Source organism: Adelges cooleyi, unplaced genomic scaffold (assembly GCF_023614345.1).
Source record: "Adelges cooleyi isolate 19-005CV unplaced genomic scaffold, UGA_ACOO_1.1 ACOO_flye_CR_arks_rails_tigmint_CR_PRNA_108, whole genome shotgun sequence".
Classification (NCBI taxonomy): Eukaryota; Metazoa; Arthropoda; class Insecta; order Hemiptera; family Adelgidae; genus Adelges; species Adelges cooleyi.
The window spans coordinates 4579761-4599245 of NW_026095761.1; the positions used below are offsets into that span (position 1 = coordinate 4579761).

At 30.5% G+C, this 19485-nt stretch overlaps 2 protein-coding genes across 4 annotated transcripts; one reads left to right on the forward strand and one right to left on the reverse strand.

Moving 5' to 3' along the window:
* Nucleotides 1–4460: 4460 nt before the first annotated feature.
* LOC126843361 (nose resistant to fluoxetine protein 6-like) lies at nt 4461–13205 on the forward strand. 3 transcript variants are annotated; one of them, XM_050580865.1, is made up of 13 exons: nt 4461–4573; nt 4670–4840; nt 5741–5967; nt 6092–6309; nt 7336–7421; nt 7926–8110; nt 8168–8328; nt 8513–8681; nt 9521–9714; nt 10327–10655; nt 12070–12197; nt 12465–12582; nt 13051–13205. In XM_050580865.1, exons 1-13 carry the CDS (start codon nt 4561–4563, stop codon nt 13116–13118), a joined length of 2067 nt encoding a protein of 688 aa, XP_050436822.1. In that variant the 5' UTR covers nt 4461–4560; the 3' UTR covers nt 13119–13205. The 3 variants fall into 3 exon arrangements, with proteins under 3 accessions (XP_050436822.1, XP_050436814.1, XP_050436830.1); XM_050580857.1 differs by lacking the exon at nt 4461–4573 and having other exon boundaries at nt 4599–4840; XM_050580873.1 differs by lacking the exons at nt 4461–4573; nt 13051–13205 and having other exon boundaries at nt 4599–4840; nt 12484–12548.
* Nucleotides 13206–14178: 973 nt separating this feature from the next.
* Nucleotides 14179–16919, reverse strand: LOC126842286 (SH2B adapter protein 2). The gene is made up of 8 exons (XM_050579212.1): nt 16321–16919; nt 15968–16235; nt 15780–15884; nt 15332–15447; nt 15147–15265; nt 14898–15079; nt 14543–14836; nt 14179–14480 (listed from the first exon to the last, which is right to left on the reverse strand). Exons 1-8 carry the CDS (start codon nt 16566–16568, stop codon nt 14349–14351), a joined length of 1464 nt encoding a protein of 487 aa, XP_050435169.1. The 5' UTR covers nt 16569–16919; the 3' UTR covers nt 14179–14348.
* Nucleotides 16920–19485: the final 2566 nt, after the last annotated feature.

The window sequence follows — 19485 nt, forward strand, 5'->3', positions numbered from 1 at the left end:
AAGACGACGACGGCGGCGGTACGAAACCGTATTATGTCGTCGGCAATAATATACATACGTGCTAGGTGTAGTCGTTTATTTATTTTTTTATTATTTTTACATGTGCTTACGAATTTGGCGCGCAAGGTCGACAGGATTCCGTTGTGTTGACGACGGCGCGGCCGGTATATTATTATATTTGTAACTGTTACAGTTATATTAATTTTTTTTTTTTCAATTTTTTCATACACGGGCTACCGATAGTGCAATAATATCATTTTTACCGCCAACCGGTCGTACCGCAAGAGGAACATACACGTCCATCCAATCGGAATTATACTCTTATTCAAATCTTAGACTCGGATTCCGTTTCTGGAAACCCTCGAGACGTCCCCAAAAAACGCCGTTGGTACCGAGACGTTAGCAAACCAATCGTTGCATTTGGTTGGCGCAAACCGACAACATAATGAAAATATTTTTCGAACACCTGTTCACTCATATAGCAATCTGGCAGTATCATATGGCCTAAGTGTCATTTTCCCCCATTTTTTCGGTTTTCCATTAAGAAAAAGAAAAAGTTTATATTTTTGAGAACATTTTTTTGTTATAGCTTAAAAAATGTAAAATTGTATTACAAAAAAAAAATATTACTGTAAATTTTTTATTAATATTTAATCATTATACTATCATACATATGTCTATTGAAAATATTCTAATAGTTATTAATTATTAATTGACAAATTGTGTTAATAAACTATTTTTAATTAATTATTAACCTTTAAATTTTACCTGTGCATTTAATAGACGTTTTAATATAAAGTCATTTCATTTCAAAATCGTTTTCAGCGTTGTTTACACGACTCATTGTTTGTAATTTGTATGTTTTATATTAAAAAAAAATGAATAATAAATAATAATAGCAGACTTATCCTATTTTAGAGAAATCATTTTTTTTTTTTACAAAACCTAACTATATTTATAATGAGCATGGACAGTAAAAATTATGTAATTTGGTCAACACACAAAATGAGGTAGACAGTTACTGTAGTCATGTTCCTCTTGTTAAACACATAAAAGAGCTGAAAGAAGTTCAACATACACTCCAGTACTTATAACTAACTTTATCCACTAAGACATCTGAATTTTAAAAAGAAATCTACTCTCAAAAATTAAAAACTAGTAATTATTAATTGTTTATAAAGTTCTTTCAAAAAAGGTATTTAAGTATAAATCGTGTAGCACTCGTGTCAACTCAGTTACTGAAAACATCCTGGTTTGGACAGGCATCTCTACTACAAACAACAAGAATGATTTATCTTAAGATCAAGAAGATAAACAAATGTTTTTAAAAAATGTAACAAATGTAAACAATTTATAACAATTAAGGTATATCCTAACCGAGAAAAAAATGCGTCGTTAGTATTATAAATCTTATACTAAAATAAAAATGTATTAATTTTTTTTTTTTTAGTAGTCAATTGACGCAATTAGTATTGCGAGTCTTACAATAATACATTTAAAAAAGTACAACAATTTAATGATTTACTAATTGCAATACATTTTTCAGGAAAAATGAAAATAAACGTGTAGAATAATAATTTGAGGACTATGAATAAAAATTGGAGTTTTTTTTTAACTTAGTTTAAAATTTTAGGAAAACTTTAAAAAGGACAGAAATCGTCGAGCATTACATTTTTTAAAGCGTGTAAAGGTAATTTGGAAACATCTTTGTTAGCATTTATAACTAACCCATTAACATTACACCGTTCAATAATTTTATTTAAATCAGATTGTAATTTGACACAAGCTTTAGTTGGTCAGCAAACAACAAGCAATTACAATACTTAAAATTAGGATAAAATCAGTGATATGCTACCACCTTGAGGAATACCAGAGGTAACGTCAAGAAACTGGGAGGTACATTTACCTTTTCTTTCTTTACTTGTTGTTTTTTTCCAGAGATTTCTACTTAACCCTTTCATTCCTAGGAATTTTTTTTTTCGAAAAAAAAATCAACAATTTTTTTACGTATCGGACTGATATTGATTATCAATATAGCTGTGTCGATTTGTTTATCATCAATCTATACTAGAACTTGTGTTTAAAGACATTTTTTATAATGATAGTACGTTGTTAATATTTTATTCGATTTTTTGAAGTTTTTAAAGTTAAATCCTCTTACGAGGATGTCAGTAACGAAGGGTTAAGTTCCTTTCTCGAATTACCTCGAGTACCGCCTGCAAATCGATTAATTATTCTCGCGGACTGCTATAAATATGCATATAATTATTCACAATTATGATAATTAACAGGTATTTCGTCGATAGTACCTATCCTAGGTACACATGTCACATAACTCAAATGTAGCATGTGTGATTTAGTTGAGAGATTCGTGACCTCTAACGGTGGTAAACGTACGAAGGATAGATAAACAATAAAACTATAATATGATACAATAAAACCGTGTCAAGTACGCGATCTGGATATGTGATACAGTTTGCTTAGCCGCCTGCCCAAGGAGACATATGGCGCATTAACGTGGCAATTAACCAGTGCAGTTGTTTTTGTTATTCCGTTTTGACTTGAACGATTGTGCCGAATAATCCAATTAGTCGGTCTCCAACTGACAGCACAATTAATAAAATACAAAATATTTAACGATAATTTTAAAACCCCCAGTTAAACATAATAATTGCGGCCAACCGGTTCGGTTTGGACGGCAGTGAACGTTTATCCGACTTCCACAATGTAGACGTCAACATGAAATATAATATTATTTCCGTAAAAAAAAAAAATATTATAGTTGTTAGTTTGTTCGTCAAAATCCCCGAAAGTCGCTGATAAATAAAATTAAAAAACAACACATTTTAAGGTCGGAGAGATCACAATTTTGTCGGGAATTACCTATTACAATATTGAATCTAATAAAATCACTTTTAAATGACCATTTCGATGCAAATCTCAAGATAGTAGAAATTCACACATAGGTCCCCATTGCATAATTTTAACTAAATCGAATTGCATTGATTTTTGGCAATTTTGGCAATTTTGCAATAAAACTTAACATTAATTGAAAATGTGTAAAGTCATAGTATATTAACACAGCAAATAATAGTACCTATGTAATTTGATTTTTCCAACATACAGGCCCTATTTATGTACAAAAATATAATGTTTAGCGGGTACCGCTTAAAATATTATAATTTCACAAACAGAAAACAATGTACATTTCATATCACTTTTTTGAAAATTGTACAAATGTGAAATACTGTATAACTATCCCAAAAGTGTCTTGTATAAGCTGGAAAATTGTTTAACAGGTCATTTAAAATATCTAGGTTGGTATAACATAATATCATAAAAACTATGTCAATTTGAGCGTTATAATTTTTAACAAGATTTTGTAAAAAAAAACTTTTTGAGATTATAATATTATATTTTGGTTAATATTTCTTATAAAATCTCACCCTCTAATGTTTGTATTAAAAAAAATAGAAAGAGCGTACACAATTTTTTTTTTGTAATGAACGGTTGAAGTATTTTAGTTGTTGTTTCAAAAAATAATCTGGATTTAAAACCCTGGATTACTTAATAACACCAATTAAATCACTTTGTTTAAATCTGATATACATTATTAACCAAATTAATAAAACTTAACCAATTTCCATAAAATAAACCTAATTGTGTTGTTATTTTGTATTTTTCGTAACGGGTTAACCGTTAAACAATTATTGACCTTCAGTAATGGTATAAACTTGCTAAAATATATATAGATCATATATAATACATAACCAAGGCAAAATATAACGCGTAGGCCAACTAAATATATATTACGGTTTAATGGGTCTAACAATTTATTTATTTAGTTATATTCTAATACTATACCTTTATTGCATTCCTATATTAACTAAAATTATAGTTGATCCAACTATGTATTATATTTTTCCATGAAGTTTGCAAGCATTATAATTTGTATAATTCGAAATCGATAACACTTGGTACTTGTTACCTAGCTATAATCGTTTATATTCGTTCATGCTATTAGGATCGAGAACAAGTAATAATTATCTTGTAGGATTACAATATTTGAATATGAAAAAATACAAATTTTGTCAACCCCACTGTACAGGTTGTTTTAATTGAATTTAAAATATATACATTTAATTTAATTCAAAATGAAATAACTTAATTATACTCACTTAGATTTAAGTATACTATAGAACATAACTGTTTGAAATCGTGTGCTTTTAAAGTTTTAAGTTTTAGTTGGTCTGTCTATCTTCCTGTTCAAATGTCATAAATAATGCATATTGTTGATGGTCATAATTAAACAGGCGTAAGAATGTTGTCAGATGTGTGTAAACACAATTAAAACACTGGCCATTTGCCGTAGCCTTTCCATCCGGACCATCACCATACCATAAACATCCATGAACACAGAACACATTATATATTATGTGTTTACTTGAATATTGAAAAAAAATTCCAATATGCTCACATTCGACGGTTTCTTAGGCCGTTTTCCTTGGCAATGATAAACATGTGTAATGTCAACGTCGACCGTTGATAACCGATAACTGTATGCTTAAGTACAGTATGTCATTTATGTAATTGTCGCATAGACCGCCGCGTACGAATATCCTCGTCTATGTGATAATCATTTTAAAAATGTGTATAATATTTATTTTAGCCATTTTGTCGGTTACTTTTGACCGTGGCGATTTCCAGCAACAAAGGTGGGTGACCAAAACACTTGCCGACGCTCTGGATAATTACTTACCGGATGGCGGACAACTTTGTGAACGTCACGGACAAACGTACCGAGAAGGGCTCAAAGACTTTAAGCTTTGGGCCACCCGAAGTGAGTCTATGTAATTTATTGATAATTAAATAGTTAAAAATTATAAAATAAGACGATTCGTTAGTGTGATAAACCAGAATAGACATACTGTGGTCGGGGATGGACAAGACTCAGATGCATAACCGTTTATCGCCAATAAAAGCTATAATTATAAAATAGTCACGAATCGCTTAACAGGTCAGGTATTGTACATTTTTTAATAATACTATAAATAATGACGGCTAGTTTTAATGAAATAAATATTTGACGTTTTCTAGATGTTTCATGCACTCATTTTTAAATTTGATTAATTTAGTAAACAATTTTTTTAAAATAGCTTAATTAATATATTATTTCTTTGATTAGAAAAAATGAAAATTCCATCTCTTAAAGAAGGAACAAATAGCTGATAATGAATATGTTTTATGGCAACCACCTACTTCTAATCTTAATTGATTAGTTGATAAATAAATAATTAATAAATAATAAGATAATAATAACCGCCTGATTATTAAAAATAAACACGCATTTTAGCTCAACAGTGAGACAGATTTTTGAGCTTGCTGAAAAGAGGTACCCAAATTTTAAATTGACCCCGTCACAAAACAAATTCATGTTAAAAAAATCATTGTTCATGTTATAATTGTAAATTTCTGTGAATACCAGATGCTAAAAATACATTTAAAATAATATGAAAGAGCTAACTATGTTAATTTCTGAAATAATTTATTTACTATTATGGTAAGTGTAAATTTCCAGTTTACTTGCTTAAAAATGAATAAACAAAAACACTATCTTCTCAGTTCTGCATCAAAGCGAAAAAAAAATTGATGTAGACAGTTCCATATCAGTTGTATTGAACGTGCCCATTTAAGATAAGTCAATCTTAAAATAAACTTTTTAATTTTTTTTTTCCCCCAGTGTACGATTCATCGTCTAAATTTCCAACTGGCATTCTTGCCGGCCGATCGTTTGATTTTGGACACTTTGACGAATGTTTGGAAACCGACACGACCGGACTGGGATTCCAACCACAGTATTGCATTGTAAATATCCGTTTTTCACCTAGTCCTCGACTTTATCCGGATTTCTACAACACTTCATCGCCAAAGTCGAGCCCCAACGTTTCAGCGTGGGAAGCCACCAAGGTTAGTCGTGCAGCTTATGAGTAAAAAGGCGACTACAATGTATAAATTGATCAAAATATTTCGGTTATTTTATTTCTGATATTTCCTCTGATTTCCTCTATTGTGACGACTGTTGTTGTCTTAGTTCGATCCGAATCCGGCTAAAATTCAACGCAACGAGATCAACACGGCCATTTGCGTACCTTCCTCGTGTACTCCTTCGGAATTGCAAAATTCGTTGTCTTCCAAAGTAATTACTGCGTTTGCAGAACAGAGTATCGATGCTTATGTCACGGTCAACCCAGTGTATTGTACCTCACCGGATCATCAACCGCCAAAGTTATTTGGATATAAAATATTTTGGTAAGAACATATATATATATATATATATATATATTAGAGTAGTTCAAAAAAACCTTACTTTAGAGTTTTGTTTGCAGCACCTCCCTAAAAAACTCTAAAGTAAGGTTTTTTGAACACGATTTCCTTTTTTATGATAAAAAAAAATAGTTCTATGAAAATTTGGGTTTGATTTGCTCAACTCCCTCACATGCCGCATCGGGGTTAAAGTTTAGCTAGAAAAGGTTCTGATATAGATCCTCTTTAGCTTAAGTTGTGTAAAGACATGCGAGTTCCTTGGCTAGTTTTTACTAAGTTATGTCGATACAGATTTTTTTTATGTAATAAATATCGCGTTTTATTATTTGTCAAAATTAATTTATTTAATTACAAAAAAATGTAATCAAAGCTAAAAAACACAAATAAGAAATCGGCCTTTAAGCCACCGTAGAAGGGCTGAATCAGCTGATGTTCAACTTTATAACTGAAAAAATAATTGCGTTTCCCTTAAGCGATCGAAAAAACATGATCGAATAATTATTTTCAACTGTTCCAATTGTTTTTAATGTTTAAAAAAAATGTTCTACAAAATACTTGCAAAAATCTACTCTCTAGTTGGCTAATTCCTGTTAAAGTAAAATAAGGAAATTCACGAGCAAATCAAACATGGCGCAATAAATGAAAACCCATGATAGTTTATTAGAAAACTAATTCAGGATGTTCAGTAATTTCATCTTGCCATGTCATTGAAGAAATGTTAATAGCAATACACACATTAAATTTCTGACTACAAAAAGTACATGACAGAATATTACCAAATGCTAATCAACAATACTAACTATACTTAAAGGCTGTTGCCTGTCAGTTAAAAATGTAAAACGTTAATATAATTATTTTTGATTGTATTTAAGCACGAATTATCAAAAAATAAATAAAAATACATACAATTATATTAAAATCCTGCGATTATTAAACCATATTTTTTTCGACCGCATCCAATAAAACCTTATAAAAATTATTTTTAAAAATCACCTTCACTATTTTCAACAGGGGCTTTGTTTTGTTTATTGTCGGAATAACAATTGTGGGCACGCTATACGATGTGTTCACGTTAAAAGAAAACCAATCAAAATTAAGTGAGTCGTTCATGTTTCTTTCATAACAGCTAAACCTAATTTATATTGTTTTCAGTGTTGAGAAAGAACTCGTTCCAAAAAGAACGGATTCCTGGAACGAGTTCTTTTTTAAGGAACGAAATTTCAAAACGCTTCCTTTTAAAATTCCTTTTTTTAAGAGACGCGAACCAAATGTGTCTATTTAGTTTCGGCTAAAAATTTTGCTGGTAAAAATTATTTCATACTTATAAGTAGTAAACCAACCATAGTAAAATAGGTACATCAAAATATTAAGTATAAAACGGGTAACATTGTTATGATAATTTAAATTACACCTCAGTATAGAGAAGGAGTTATTTTTTTAACTATATATTTTAGTTAACATTTAAAAAAAATTCAGTTTTGATTCAACCGTGATTTTTTTTTATAGCTTATAGTACAAAACCTATAAGCTTATACCTATGCAGTATGCATATAATACATTAATAGACTATTAACTTGAATATAGGTTTTTTCTCTTTTTAGAAACATTTTTCGTGATATTCTCTTTTAAAGCCAACACCGATCGACTGTTTTTGGCTAATAGCAAATCCGAAGACTTGTCCGGCATTAATTTTATAAAAACATATGCGTGTATAACCGTCATACTGGGCCACAGATTGATCTATACCGTAGGCCAACCTTTGCATAATCCTAAAAACGTCGAAGAAGTAAAACACACACTAAACTCTAAAACCAAATTTTTTTCATCGATTCATTTTTTTTAGACAGCCGACCAATGGTCGCACGCCTTGCAGCGCAACGGAGCGCTGATCGTCGATATGTTTTTTGTAATCAGCGGTTTTTTAACGTTCCATTTCCTCTACGAAGAATTGACTAAAACCAAAAAGTTCAACTTGACGATGCTCCTCATTTGGAGATGGTTAAGGTGTGTTCAATATCTAAATTATTACTTTATATATTTAGTTTTTATGCGTACCTGAGGAGGTATTGTTTTTAAAATAATGTGTTTTTATTTTTTTTTTTTTTTTTGAAAGAGACAGGCAAGTTATGATTGACTCCAGCTCAGAAAAAAATTATCATGTTAAAAAAATGTATCTACTTTGTTACAGAGTTATGCCGTTGTACGGTTTGCTAATAGCGTTCCATACGTTTGTGTTGGCACACCTGACGAACGGTCCACTATGGAAAAAATTAGCCGTTAGGGAATCTGAGTATTGTCAGCAAAATTGGTGGACAAACGTGTTGTTTTTAAACAACTACGTGAACTCAAACCGACCGGTAAATATATCAAACAGTATATTTTAGCACTTAGTCATTTTGCCCAATGTGATGATATATTTGTGTGCATGGAAAATCATGTGTCACTATCATTATCATTTGGCATGTCTCAAAAATTGTCTATACACCTAGTATTTAGGTCAAAAAGATCATTAATAGTTACACTTCATCAATAAAGATAAAAACAATTAATTCAATAGCCATTTTCCCTCACACCGCTGGATTTTCTCAAGAGTTATGACTTATGGCTGACCATTTCAAGGCCACTCCTGATAGGTCGCTTGAATAAAAGCTGCATTTTATAAAATAGTATAGCAGCATTGTCTGCCAAGGATAGTTTTTGAAGAAATACCGTAAACTTTAGGGGTATTTTATAACAAGGTTATAAATTATAATGTAACTGAATGGTAATAGAAACTTATTTGTGAAGTTGAGAAAAATGAGAAATCAGATAGGTGGTGTTGCCACTTAAGCGACGATAATATGTAATAGTCATTTATTTATAATAACGTAACGACTACTAATAACGGTGATGTGATAAAGAAGCAGGCGTTAATTGAAAGTACTTTGGATTATAACTTAATATCAATAATGGTAGTTGAACTAAATTCGATTAAATTTATTTTTTTGGGCAACGAGGGGGATATTCTAGGATAGTAGAAGAGGAAAGATTAGAGAATAGTCGGTTCGTGTGGTTTTAAGTATTTCCATGGGATAATAGGTATACGATTATTTTATTTTATTAATTTAGATTAATTTAAAAGGTAAATAATTAATCAATTAGTTCTTATTTCCGAGTGGTTATTTATAATAATGATTATGTCGTGTACAAATTACAGTGTATGATACAGTCTTGGTATTTGGCGTGCGACATGCATTTCTTCATTGCCGGCGTACTGCTGGTGTATTTCGCTTGGAAGTACCAAAGATATAGTGTTTACGCCATGTTGGTTGTAATTTTTATATCTTGTCTAATTCCCACGTTCGTCGTGTACAGAAATCATTTTTATCCGACATTCATGAATTACATATCGTAAGTACACAATAGGTACCGGGTGATTCTTATTATTTATGTTTAAAATTTAGGACGAAAGGTGGAGAGCTGTTGAATAACGCACGCAGATAAAAATAACTCTACACTCCACCCTTCCTCCCGACCTGCATTATTTCAAAATTTAATAAAAACTATTTATTCAAATCCATTGTTATCGACCAGTCAAAAATGACTGCAGATTATTCTTAATTTAAAAAATTAATACAATTTATACGTTACTATTCAAGTTTCAAAAGCTGATAAAGCTATAAAAAATACCAAAAAATATAAGAATTTTAATATTGTCTAATATTGCATAAAAAACAATATTTTAAAAAAGAAAAAATAGGCTGTAACTTGATAAAAAAAATTGTCATCGCGAAATAACAAGAGTGATTTTGAACCGTAGGAATCATTTTTTTTTTAATTGTAAACATTTTCTTTAAATCTTAAAATCATACTTTAGACGTACAATTGACAATAATTGTGTATTTATTCCTAAAGACCTATGACCAATCTGACCCCACTGGACTAGGTTTTATAATTTTAATAATGTATAAAAAAATGACCCCATCAAACGATATAACTGCATAATTGTTTTACTTACATCAGGACACTGAATCATCTTCCTGACCATCGAAGTTACACAGAGTTATACATTCCCAGTCACACGAGATCGACGCCTTACTTCGTTGGCCTGTTTGCGGCGTACGTTTATCGCTACTTAAGGTTGGACAAGCCAAAATTCCAATTTCCGTGTCCAAACGTTTTGCTGGCTTTGCTTTCCATTAGCTGTGCACTACTATTTCTAACGGTCCACGTGTTCTACATGTACAAATATAACCTATGGATGAGCATCTTCTACGCGCTCACGTTCCGCTTGATATTCGCCGCCATCACATCAGCCATCATACTGATATTTGCCGTGAACAAGATCAAAGGTAAACGATCAAGTGATTATTATTTTTATCCTTCGCTCATCCTGTCCTTGCATGCCCAAACCACAGAATAAACAATCAACAGGAGGGAATCTTAAGAGTTTATCAAAAAACGATCACGCATTTTGAGATTTAGCCAGTGATGCCAAAATCAGACATTTCCTTTTTTTTTCCCAGTGATTCATGGCATACACTCTGTTCGTTTTTTTAAATAGGTCGTACACTGACTACAGTGTCATCGCAATTTTCCGCATTTTTCGAGTGAACAGTTTAGCCGGAATGAACGAAAAATTAGAAAATTCTCTACACCTACCAGCACTGTCCATTTCTCGATAATTGTCAAGATATGGGACTTACAAATTATAATATTTTTATAAAAATACTTCACAAAAAAAAAAATGTTTTAATGTATTTGGGAATTAGGTAAATTAACAAAGTATGTGTAGTGACCAATCACAACTCGTGGACATAATCAGAGAAGGTTATCAGACGGCGTATTGAATAGGCAAAACAGTTACACGGTTGAAAAGTTAAAATACCAAAATTAACACTAGCGACTAATTTCTGAATGAAATAAATTCTAATAAGAAAATTGTAAACTTTTCAACTTTTATATGCTATTACATATTATGGAAATGGAATTAACAATTAACAATGGAAGTATCTTTTTCCGTTTTGTTGAAACTTGAATACAAATCTGGTCTCACATTTTTCCTAGAGCGTATGTAATTTTCAAATGTATTTCTCTTCAAGCTGTATTTAGCCAGAAATTAAGACAGCCTATACACTTTTTTTTTTTTTAATTAACTTTTTAAATACTTGGGATACTACATACATTTTGGGATGCATGCACTATGTAGTTAACAATTACTCAATAATAATTAATTTAAGGAGGGGGGGGAGAAAAATGTAATTTAAATAATAAATTGTAATAGTTGAAATTGTGTTGAACTATAATAAAATACGAGAGACGTCCAGAAAGTAAGAGTACTGTTACTCTCTTGGGCTGTGAGGAATCTTTTTCTAAGTTTGGCAACACTGATTGGTAGTGGGGGGGTTCTCCTGAACACAGTATAACTGCCACTACCACTACCACTTAGTGTTTGTGTTGCCAAACTTAGAAAAAAAATCCTCATAGCCCAAGAGGGCAACAGTACTCTTACTTTCTGGACGTGCCTCGTATATACCTAAGTATATTAAATTAAGTACATATACCCGGTGACTTGAGCTCCTCCCTCTCCCCTAAGATTTTTCCTCTTTGCAACACTGGATTTATAAGCTTAGCGCTATTTGGATGTATTGTAATCGAATATTTTTTGTACATTTTTATAGTACAGAATTGTAAATTGTACTTGTTGCTAATCCATAATTTATTTTACTGAATTACTAACAATTGACATTTTTCGCTCCTCGGCAGGGTGTTTGACCAATGTGTTTGTGCCACTTGGAAAATTAACCTATGGAGCGTACTTGGGCGGTTTGACCATGCAGTTACTCCAGGTTGCGTCTGTTAGATCTCCAACATATTTCAACCCTAAGCTAACGGTAATTATGTTATAATATATATAAGTTGCACTTAACGATTTGGTAGGTACATAGTTATGTTCAGATCAAATGTTTATTTAAAAGTGATTTTATCATTTTAGCTAGCTAATTTTATTTTCAGCAATAATTAACAATTTAAATGCACGTAACTGTTAGTATATTATAATGTTTTTTGCGAATATTGTGTTGCCTAAATATATGAAATATAATGTACATACATTATTAAATAGTACAAATTGTTTTGACTTATATAATATGTTTTTTTAGTTGTGGTATGCTATTGCAGATATAGTGGTTGGCTTCATAGTGGCGTTTTTTCTGTATACTTTAATTGAATCGCCATTCGACACCTTACTTAAGCAACTCATTCCCAACGCGAGTACAGGTAATCTATTGATAGATTATTGTATCATATTATTACTATCAATTTATTAATATATTGATATATATTCATAACATTGTGTTAATAATGTATTTAAACATAAATCGTATTAGTAATTAAAATATTAATAATATTTATAATAATAGTAGTAGGTAATTAAAGTAAAATAATAATATTAGGCATAAATGATAAAACAAATAGTACACCCAAATAAATAAAGCGTCGTTTATACGACAATACTTATTTAAGCATTACTTGTTTATGGTCTATTTACATCACTTAAATGAAGAAAAAAAATGTCTTTACAAAACTCAAATTTTTAATAAAAACCCAATTCGTTTGAATTAATTAAATATAATCTCTGTAAAATGTATACTTAAATTAATAATTTGAGTTATATATGTATATAATATTTTATAATTACTATACTTGCGGTGAATCAATTTTTTTTTTTTAATTTATATTTTCTAGGAAGTGGAAAAATGAGAAGCCGGCCAAATCCAAATGTATCGAGAAACATAAAAATGGCACCACAATAATAGTGTTTATATTATTATGTAATTAGCTTTGAATGTTTTGCATTGCACCGCGCAAAACAGTATTATTAAGATTTGTGAAAAAATTGTTATGCATTATTTTGTTTGTACAAAAATAAAAACAAATAGGTACAATCGTACCTAGTAAATTAAATCAAATTTTTCTTACTCTTTCATATACATACGTTTTTTACTATTATCAATAAAACTTGGATAGTTTCCATGTAATCGGGACCGAGTGTAATGTAAGGGTCTGTTTTAACGAACCGTCAATTAGAACTTGCCAACACCTCGATTGTTTTAATTGTTAAGCGAGTATACAAAATTCACTGGAAAAAAAAATGTATCTCACACAAAAGGAACTTTTAACTTCTTGTCTTCATGCACTGATGTATGGGTAAAATATATCTGATAGTCTCAATTTCAAGTTGGCATAAGCAGTTTTAGAGTTGTATACATACATATTATATAAATTCATCATGAAATAAGCATCATATTATTTTGAATTTAAATTGAAACCCGTTATTCTTACCTACCGATTTCTAAATTTTCAATGGTATCTAAATTGTTCATGGAACTTTGATGGGAACATATTGTTGGTGTTAGTGTGTGCGACAGACGAATTAATAGCATCGATACGTCTTGTAATGCTGTGCAAAATTATACTTAAAACATCTATTCTGCCTAAAAACCTGAATAGTTAATCACAATAAGATAATATTAAAATAAAATTGTTACAATATCGTAAGCGTATCATTTATTATTATTATTTTTTTTACTAGAAATATAAGTAAATAAATAATATTATATACATACATTTTTAATGGTAAGGAACGAAATTGAACTAAAAGCTGCGGTTGTAATGTTTACAACTTTATAGTTTACAATTATATAATTTTAAAATGTATAATTTTCGACTAGTAAGTACTTATGTTTCTAGTTAGACAAAATGTATAATAATTTACATACACAAACAATATCAAAGAACTCAAGTACAACTTTTGTTTCAACAATCGGCAATTCAATTTTTTTTTTAACAACTATTAAAATTATAATATATATATATATATATATATATATTTAGGCAAAAAACACACAAATTCATAAGCACGTTTTCGATTTCATTAAATAACTAATAAGTTAAATATTTGTAACAATTTTGGTTATCGGAAACATTTTTTAAATACTTAATACTGAATATTTTATAATAATTAATAAAAAATTACATTAAGCTCATCTTAATGTATACTGGTTGTTGACCGCTCTGACTATGTTGCCGACTCCTGGTTCCGGAGTCGATCGATTAGAGAATTCAGCCTGTAGATCTTTTGTTTTCGTTCTAATCGGAGCCAACAAAGTTTTGAACTAAACAAAAATCATAATATCAAATAAACAAAGTTTGCCAAGAATCCTCCAGCCACCCTTACTTCTCGGTACAATTGAGGCGCAGCCGGTCGTAATCCATGCTCTGAATTTTGAGACGATGACGGGTTTGGGTGGCGAGTGATCAAAATAAAATCTCCGCTACTACCATTGGCTGGCGGGGCTCCTTGTTTGATAGGAGTGTTGACTATGAAGTCACGTAGGGTAACGTCGCCTGGACCACCATTTTCCAAAGGTATCAGGTGCGTCTGGAAATGTTCCAACATGTCTTGTATGCTGGAAAACGGAAGGTGTTGGACGCGACATTGACCTAGTTCGTTCAACGTCATTCGCAAATGCTGCGAAAAAATATATATAAATTTTCGAAACAGCGAGTATAAAATATTGATCGTTTTTTACTTTTGGTTTGCCTTTAAAATTGAACGTCAGAACATATTCGCCCTTACGGGTTTCTGATTGCCTGACCAGGAACATGCCATGACCATCGGTACCTAGGTGCGATACCAAATTGGTAGCGTCCGAACGTGCAAGCATACCGTGGAACCACGGGTACAGACGAAGAGATGTGGATATTTCATTTTCTTAAAAAAAAACATTGTGAAATAAAACATTATTTTGAATTTAAATTGTAAATCAATTTATTCTTACCAATGTCTGAATTCGTAATACTGTCTAAATTATTTGTGGAGCTCTGAGGCGAACTTAAAAGGGTGTCGGTGGTGTGTGCAACAGATGAATCAAAAATACCGTCAATACTACCTATAATACTGTAGTAAAGTGATATTTTAAAACTATTCTCTGAACAATAATACTTAGGGTTTTTTTCACAATACCTTATATCGTCATGTATGCCATCACGTTTGCGCATACAATATTTCACAGTCGCTAGCCATTGACGCATTTCTTCAGGACTTATTGCATCGATTATATATTCAACACTGTTTTCATCCTAAGAAAATACCAATAGAGATAATTAATATATATATACTATCAAATTTGTACAGAGTAGACTAACATCAAAATTAAAAATTAAATAATAAGGTTTCATTTTTTTTTTTTTTTTACATAAATTATTATTTTATTACAAAAAAATTGTATTTTATTTCTTTAATGGTCTAATTTAACTTGTCTATTCCAGGGAAAAAAAAATTCAATAAATTACATGTTGAAAAAAATGAAATATAATAATAATTAGACCCTCAGCTATTCAGAGGTTGCAAATTCTTCAGTGAATTTCAGCGACAAAAAACAATAGAAATAATAAATGTAAAAACTTGTTACCTTAAGAACAAATGTATTAGCGTATCGTTCAGGCATTTCAATTTCTTTGGTTTCTCTAGCATCTTGGATAAGAAAACAAAACACTCCGTGTTTGGGCTTGACAGACTGTGAATATATTAATTTATAGCCAAAAATATAAAAACAAGTCGACAATGCTATTCTTTTTTCCTATGCACTATACTACATACCTTGGGAGGGGAATAAAACTCGAGTGTATAACCGTTAGCGTTTTTAACCAAAGCGAGTCTCGCTTTTTCCCACTTTGGTTCACCGCCATCCAATGTTTCACCTAGTCTATAGTTGACAATGCCTTCTTTGCGACACTCCACGACAATTTTGGCTAACTTTTTTTTATATATTTTTGGTCTCTGCGACGCTATTGATGTAGCATCCAGTTCTACTTCGTCAGAATGTTGTTTGTGAAATAAAGGGCGGAGCGCTCTAAACGACATTCGTCTATAAAAAAAAAAAAACACAAAATACATAACTATCAAACATAGAATGGTATGTATTGGTCGAATTTAGCTCATAAAATGTTTACCGGAAGAAAGGCTTCTTCTTAATAGTGACCGTCGACTCTGGGTCTGAATCGCTGTTGACGGAATCATTATCAGGCCAATTGTACCTATCGCACTCGCGTTTAAAGTGTGTGGCAAACGCTTTAATAAAACGACCAAGTACTTCTTGCCGAGAAGACGGTTGAGTTGGGAACGCAGACACTAACCGTTCCGCACTGATTCTTGCTTGTTCGTCGCATAAAACTGTCCAACTACTACACGCATGGTTCATGGTTCTGAAAATTCACTGTATCATATAACCACAGAAAACGATACATAGTAATATACCATGGCAGCGTAAAGCGTTAAGTCTGTATCCCTATTGGGTTTTTGATTTCATGATTCAAATAGTTTTCGTTTTGTAATTATTTATTCGCGTACTAATAGTAATGACGACCTAATTACTGAAAAACATTAAATATCTAAGTAAAAAATTATACTTAACTGAAATCACTATAAAAAATTAATCGATTGCTAAAATACTTTAGACGGTCCGCCGCGGCTAGTATATTATAATTAATATTATGTATTTAATATTTTGCGAAAAAATGTTTAACTCTCATAGCGTGTAAACAACGTGAGTTATATTATCAGTTATCCGTATCACTAATTCGCTGCATAATAATATTACGATATTAAAGATAATAATTTCTATGTTATACCGTCGATATTGTTACCGCGAATACCACGATAATTTGGTTACCGCGTATCCGGTATCTTGAACGTAGGAATAAAATTAATAAAGACAGGAATCGAGACGTTTTAAGTCAATAAAGTAGAAAACGAAAGATGGACATTTAACAAATTCATTAACGCATGTTTTACTCATTCTAGAGACTACGATTGTTAATAAAAACAATAATATTGGTACAACATGAAATATAAAATACAATATTTTGAAAAAAAAAAATATATTATTATGTTTACAAATAATCCGCCGGTAGTGCTAAAAACTATTATCGTGATAAGATGTCGTGCAATATATTTTGCAACAGATCGATAACGATTTGTCAATATTGAAGTTGCCGATTCCACTCTTGAAGTCTATCTGTGGAGTCCGTGTTAAAATCCTAATCAAAAACAGTCCGTTGAATTATTACCGATTGTTTTTTCCTATTTTGTGCTGTGTTATATATAATAATATAATCTAAATTGCGCTCACATCAATATCAATTACTATGCCGGGACAGGCTTGAGCTTTGTTAAATTTGTTTTATTTTTAATATACACATATTTCTTTGATGATTGTTTTGTCACAGTTAATATCGACAGGATAAAAAATCGGTAACTACTATATTTTGCTAAATTAATTATTCAACAGTCTGGTGGACGTCACTCACGGTTTCCGTTATAATATAGTATACTATATATTTTATTATTTAACAGTAATTATGTCTAATCATACTTTGGATCCTTACGTAGCCGAAGATCTGTCCAACCGATTAAATCAGACCATTAGAGATTTAAATGAATTACATAATTTAGTTTTGGCGTGCCCCTCGTCGTTAGTCAGACCTGTCGAACATAGTTTAGAAAATGTTCGACACCAGCCATTAGAACGATTACTTAACGATCCAGTACTGGACACAATGTACAGTCGTGGATATTCCGATGGTAAAAAACGCAATGAACAAATGCAGACGATACAAAGTGGACAACTTATTTCTTTGAATGAACAATCATTAGTAGTCAAATCTATTAAGACTAGTAAAAATGATAGGCCAAAAGACGTCACAAACACCCTAAAAGTCGCAAATCCAAAAACGCGTACTCTACATTGTGGACCATTAAGTGACCAAGACTTTTATGGGACTTATACTTCATAATCAACCTTCATTTCATTTTTATACAAAAATCTATATTATTCATTAGCTTGTATCTATATATGTTATTATTTTGTGTAATAAACAATAACTGTTTTTGGTTTTTAAAATAAATATATATATTTTATGTTTTATATATCGATTATAACATTGCATCCTCTGCTAAAAATAATTTACTATTGAAATTACTAACCAATGGATTACTACTTCAATATTGTATTTACAATTTTGTTATTATTTGTACATATTAAAAATAAAGTATTTAATTGCAAAAATGTATTTGTTAAAAATTGTTTTCATTGAAATATATGAGGTTAATATTTTAACTGCTAATGTTTATTTTATTTAATGGTAATGGTAGTAGTATGGTAATGAATTATCTAGGTGGTGTTTTAAATGGTTTTAGTTTGTGATTTAATTGTAAATAGTACTTTTTAATGATTGCATTTAATATTATTAATTTTATGTATGGACTATTAAGAAAAGAATTTATACGGTAATTTTCAGGCGAGGTGCGAGTAATACAAGAGAAATTTAAATAATATGTGACCTACTGACTAATATCAAAACGCCGTTAAAGGAACTATCAGCTATTTTAAAATTTTACATAGTATAAGAAATAATGAAATAATGATAGTCGTTTTATCGCTTGTTTTACACTGTTAAATGTGACGTTCTGAGACATCTTCATACTTCCTATGTTATATAAATAATATTAAAATATCTTGGATTTAAAAAAATATTTTTTACAATTCAACAGGTAAAACATTATTTAAAATGTATTTTTGTAAATCGTCATATCTATTATAAATTAACTTGAAATTATCATTTCTCTTCAACGAGACTTACTACTGATGTGTTGATAGTACAATAATAAATACTTAGTTAATCTAGAAATTTCATTTGTTTAAATGCGATATAAATGAATAAAAAAAACATGTTTCCTAAGATAACTATTTTGAAGAAAAGTAAAAAAGTACTTAAAACGAATTAGTTTAGACTTAAGATAGTGCATGATTCTGACATTTGATTAGAAAAACAACAATCTTAAGTTTTCAGACACAAAATAAAACGCTATTGTAACAGATGGACATTTTAGGGAGATTTAATAAAGAATTTTTACGAATCGTCGTGATGTTAGTTAAGTAAAAATAGGTCGTAACAAAAATGTAACCCAAAAAGATAAAACTGAAATTGAAAATTCGAGATACAATTTGTATACTATAAATCCTTGTGATTTGTACGAATTCGTGACTACCTTTTTAGGTTAAAAACTAAAATTATGCACGACATACTTAATAAAAAAAATAGTTATCAGACTTTCTA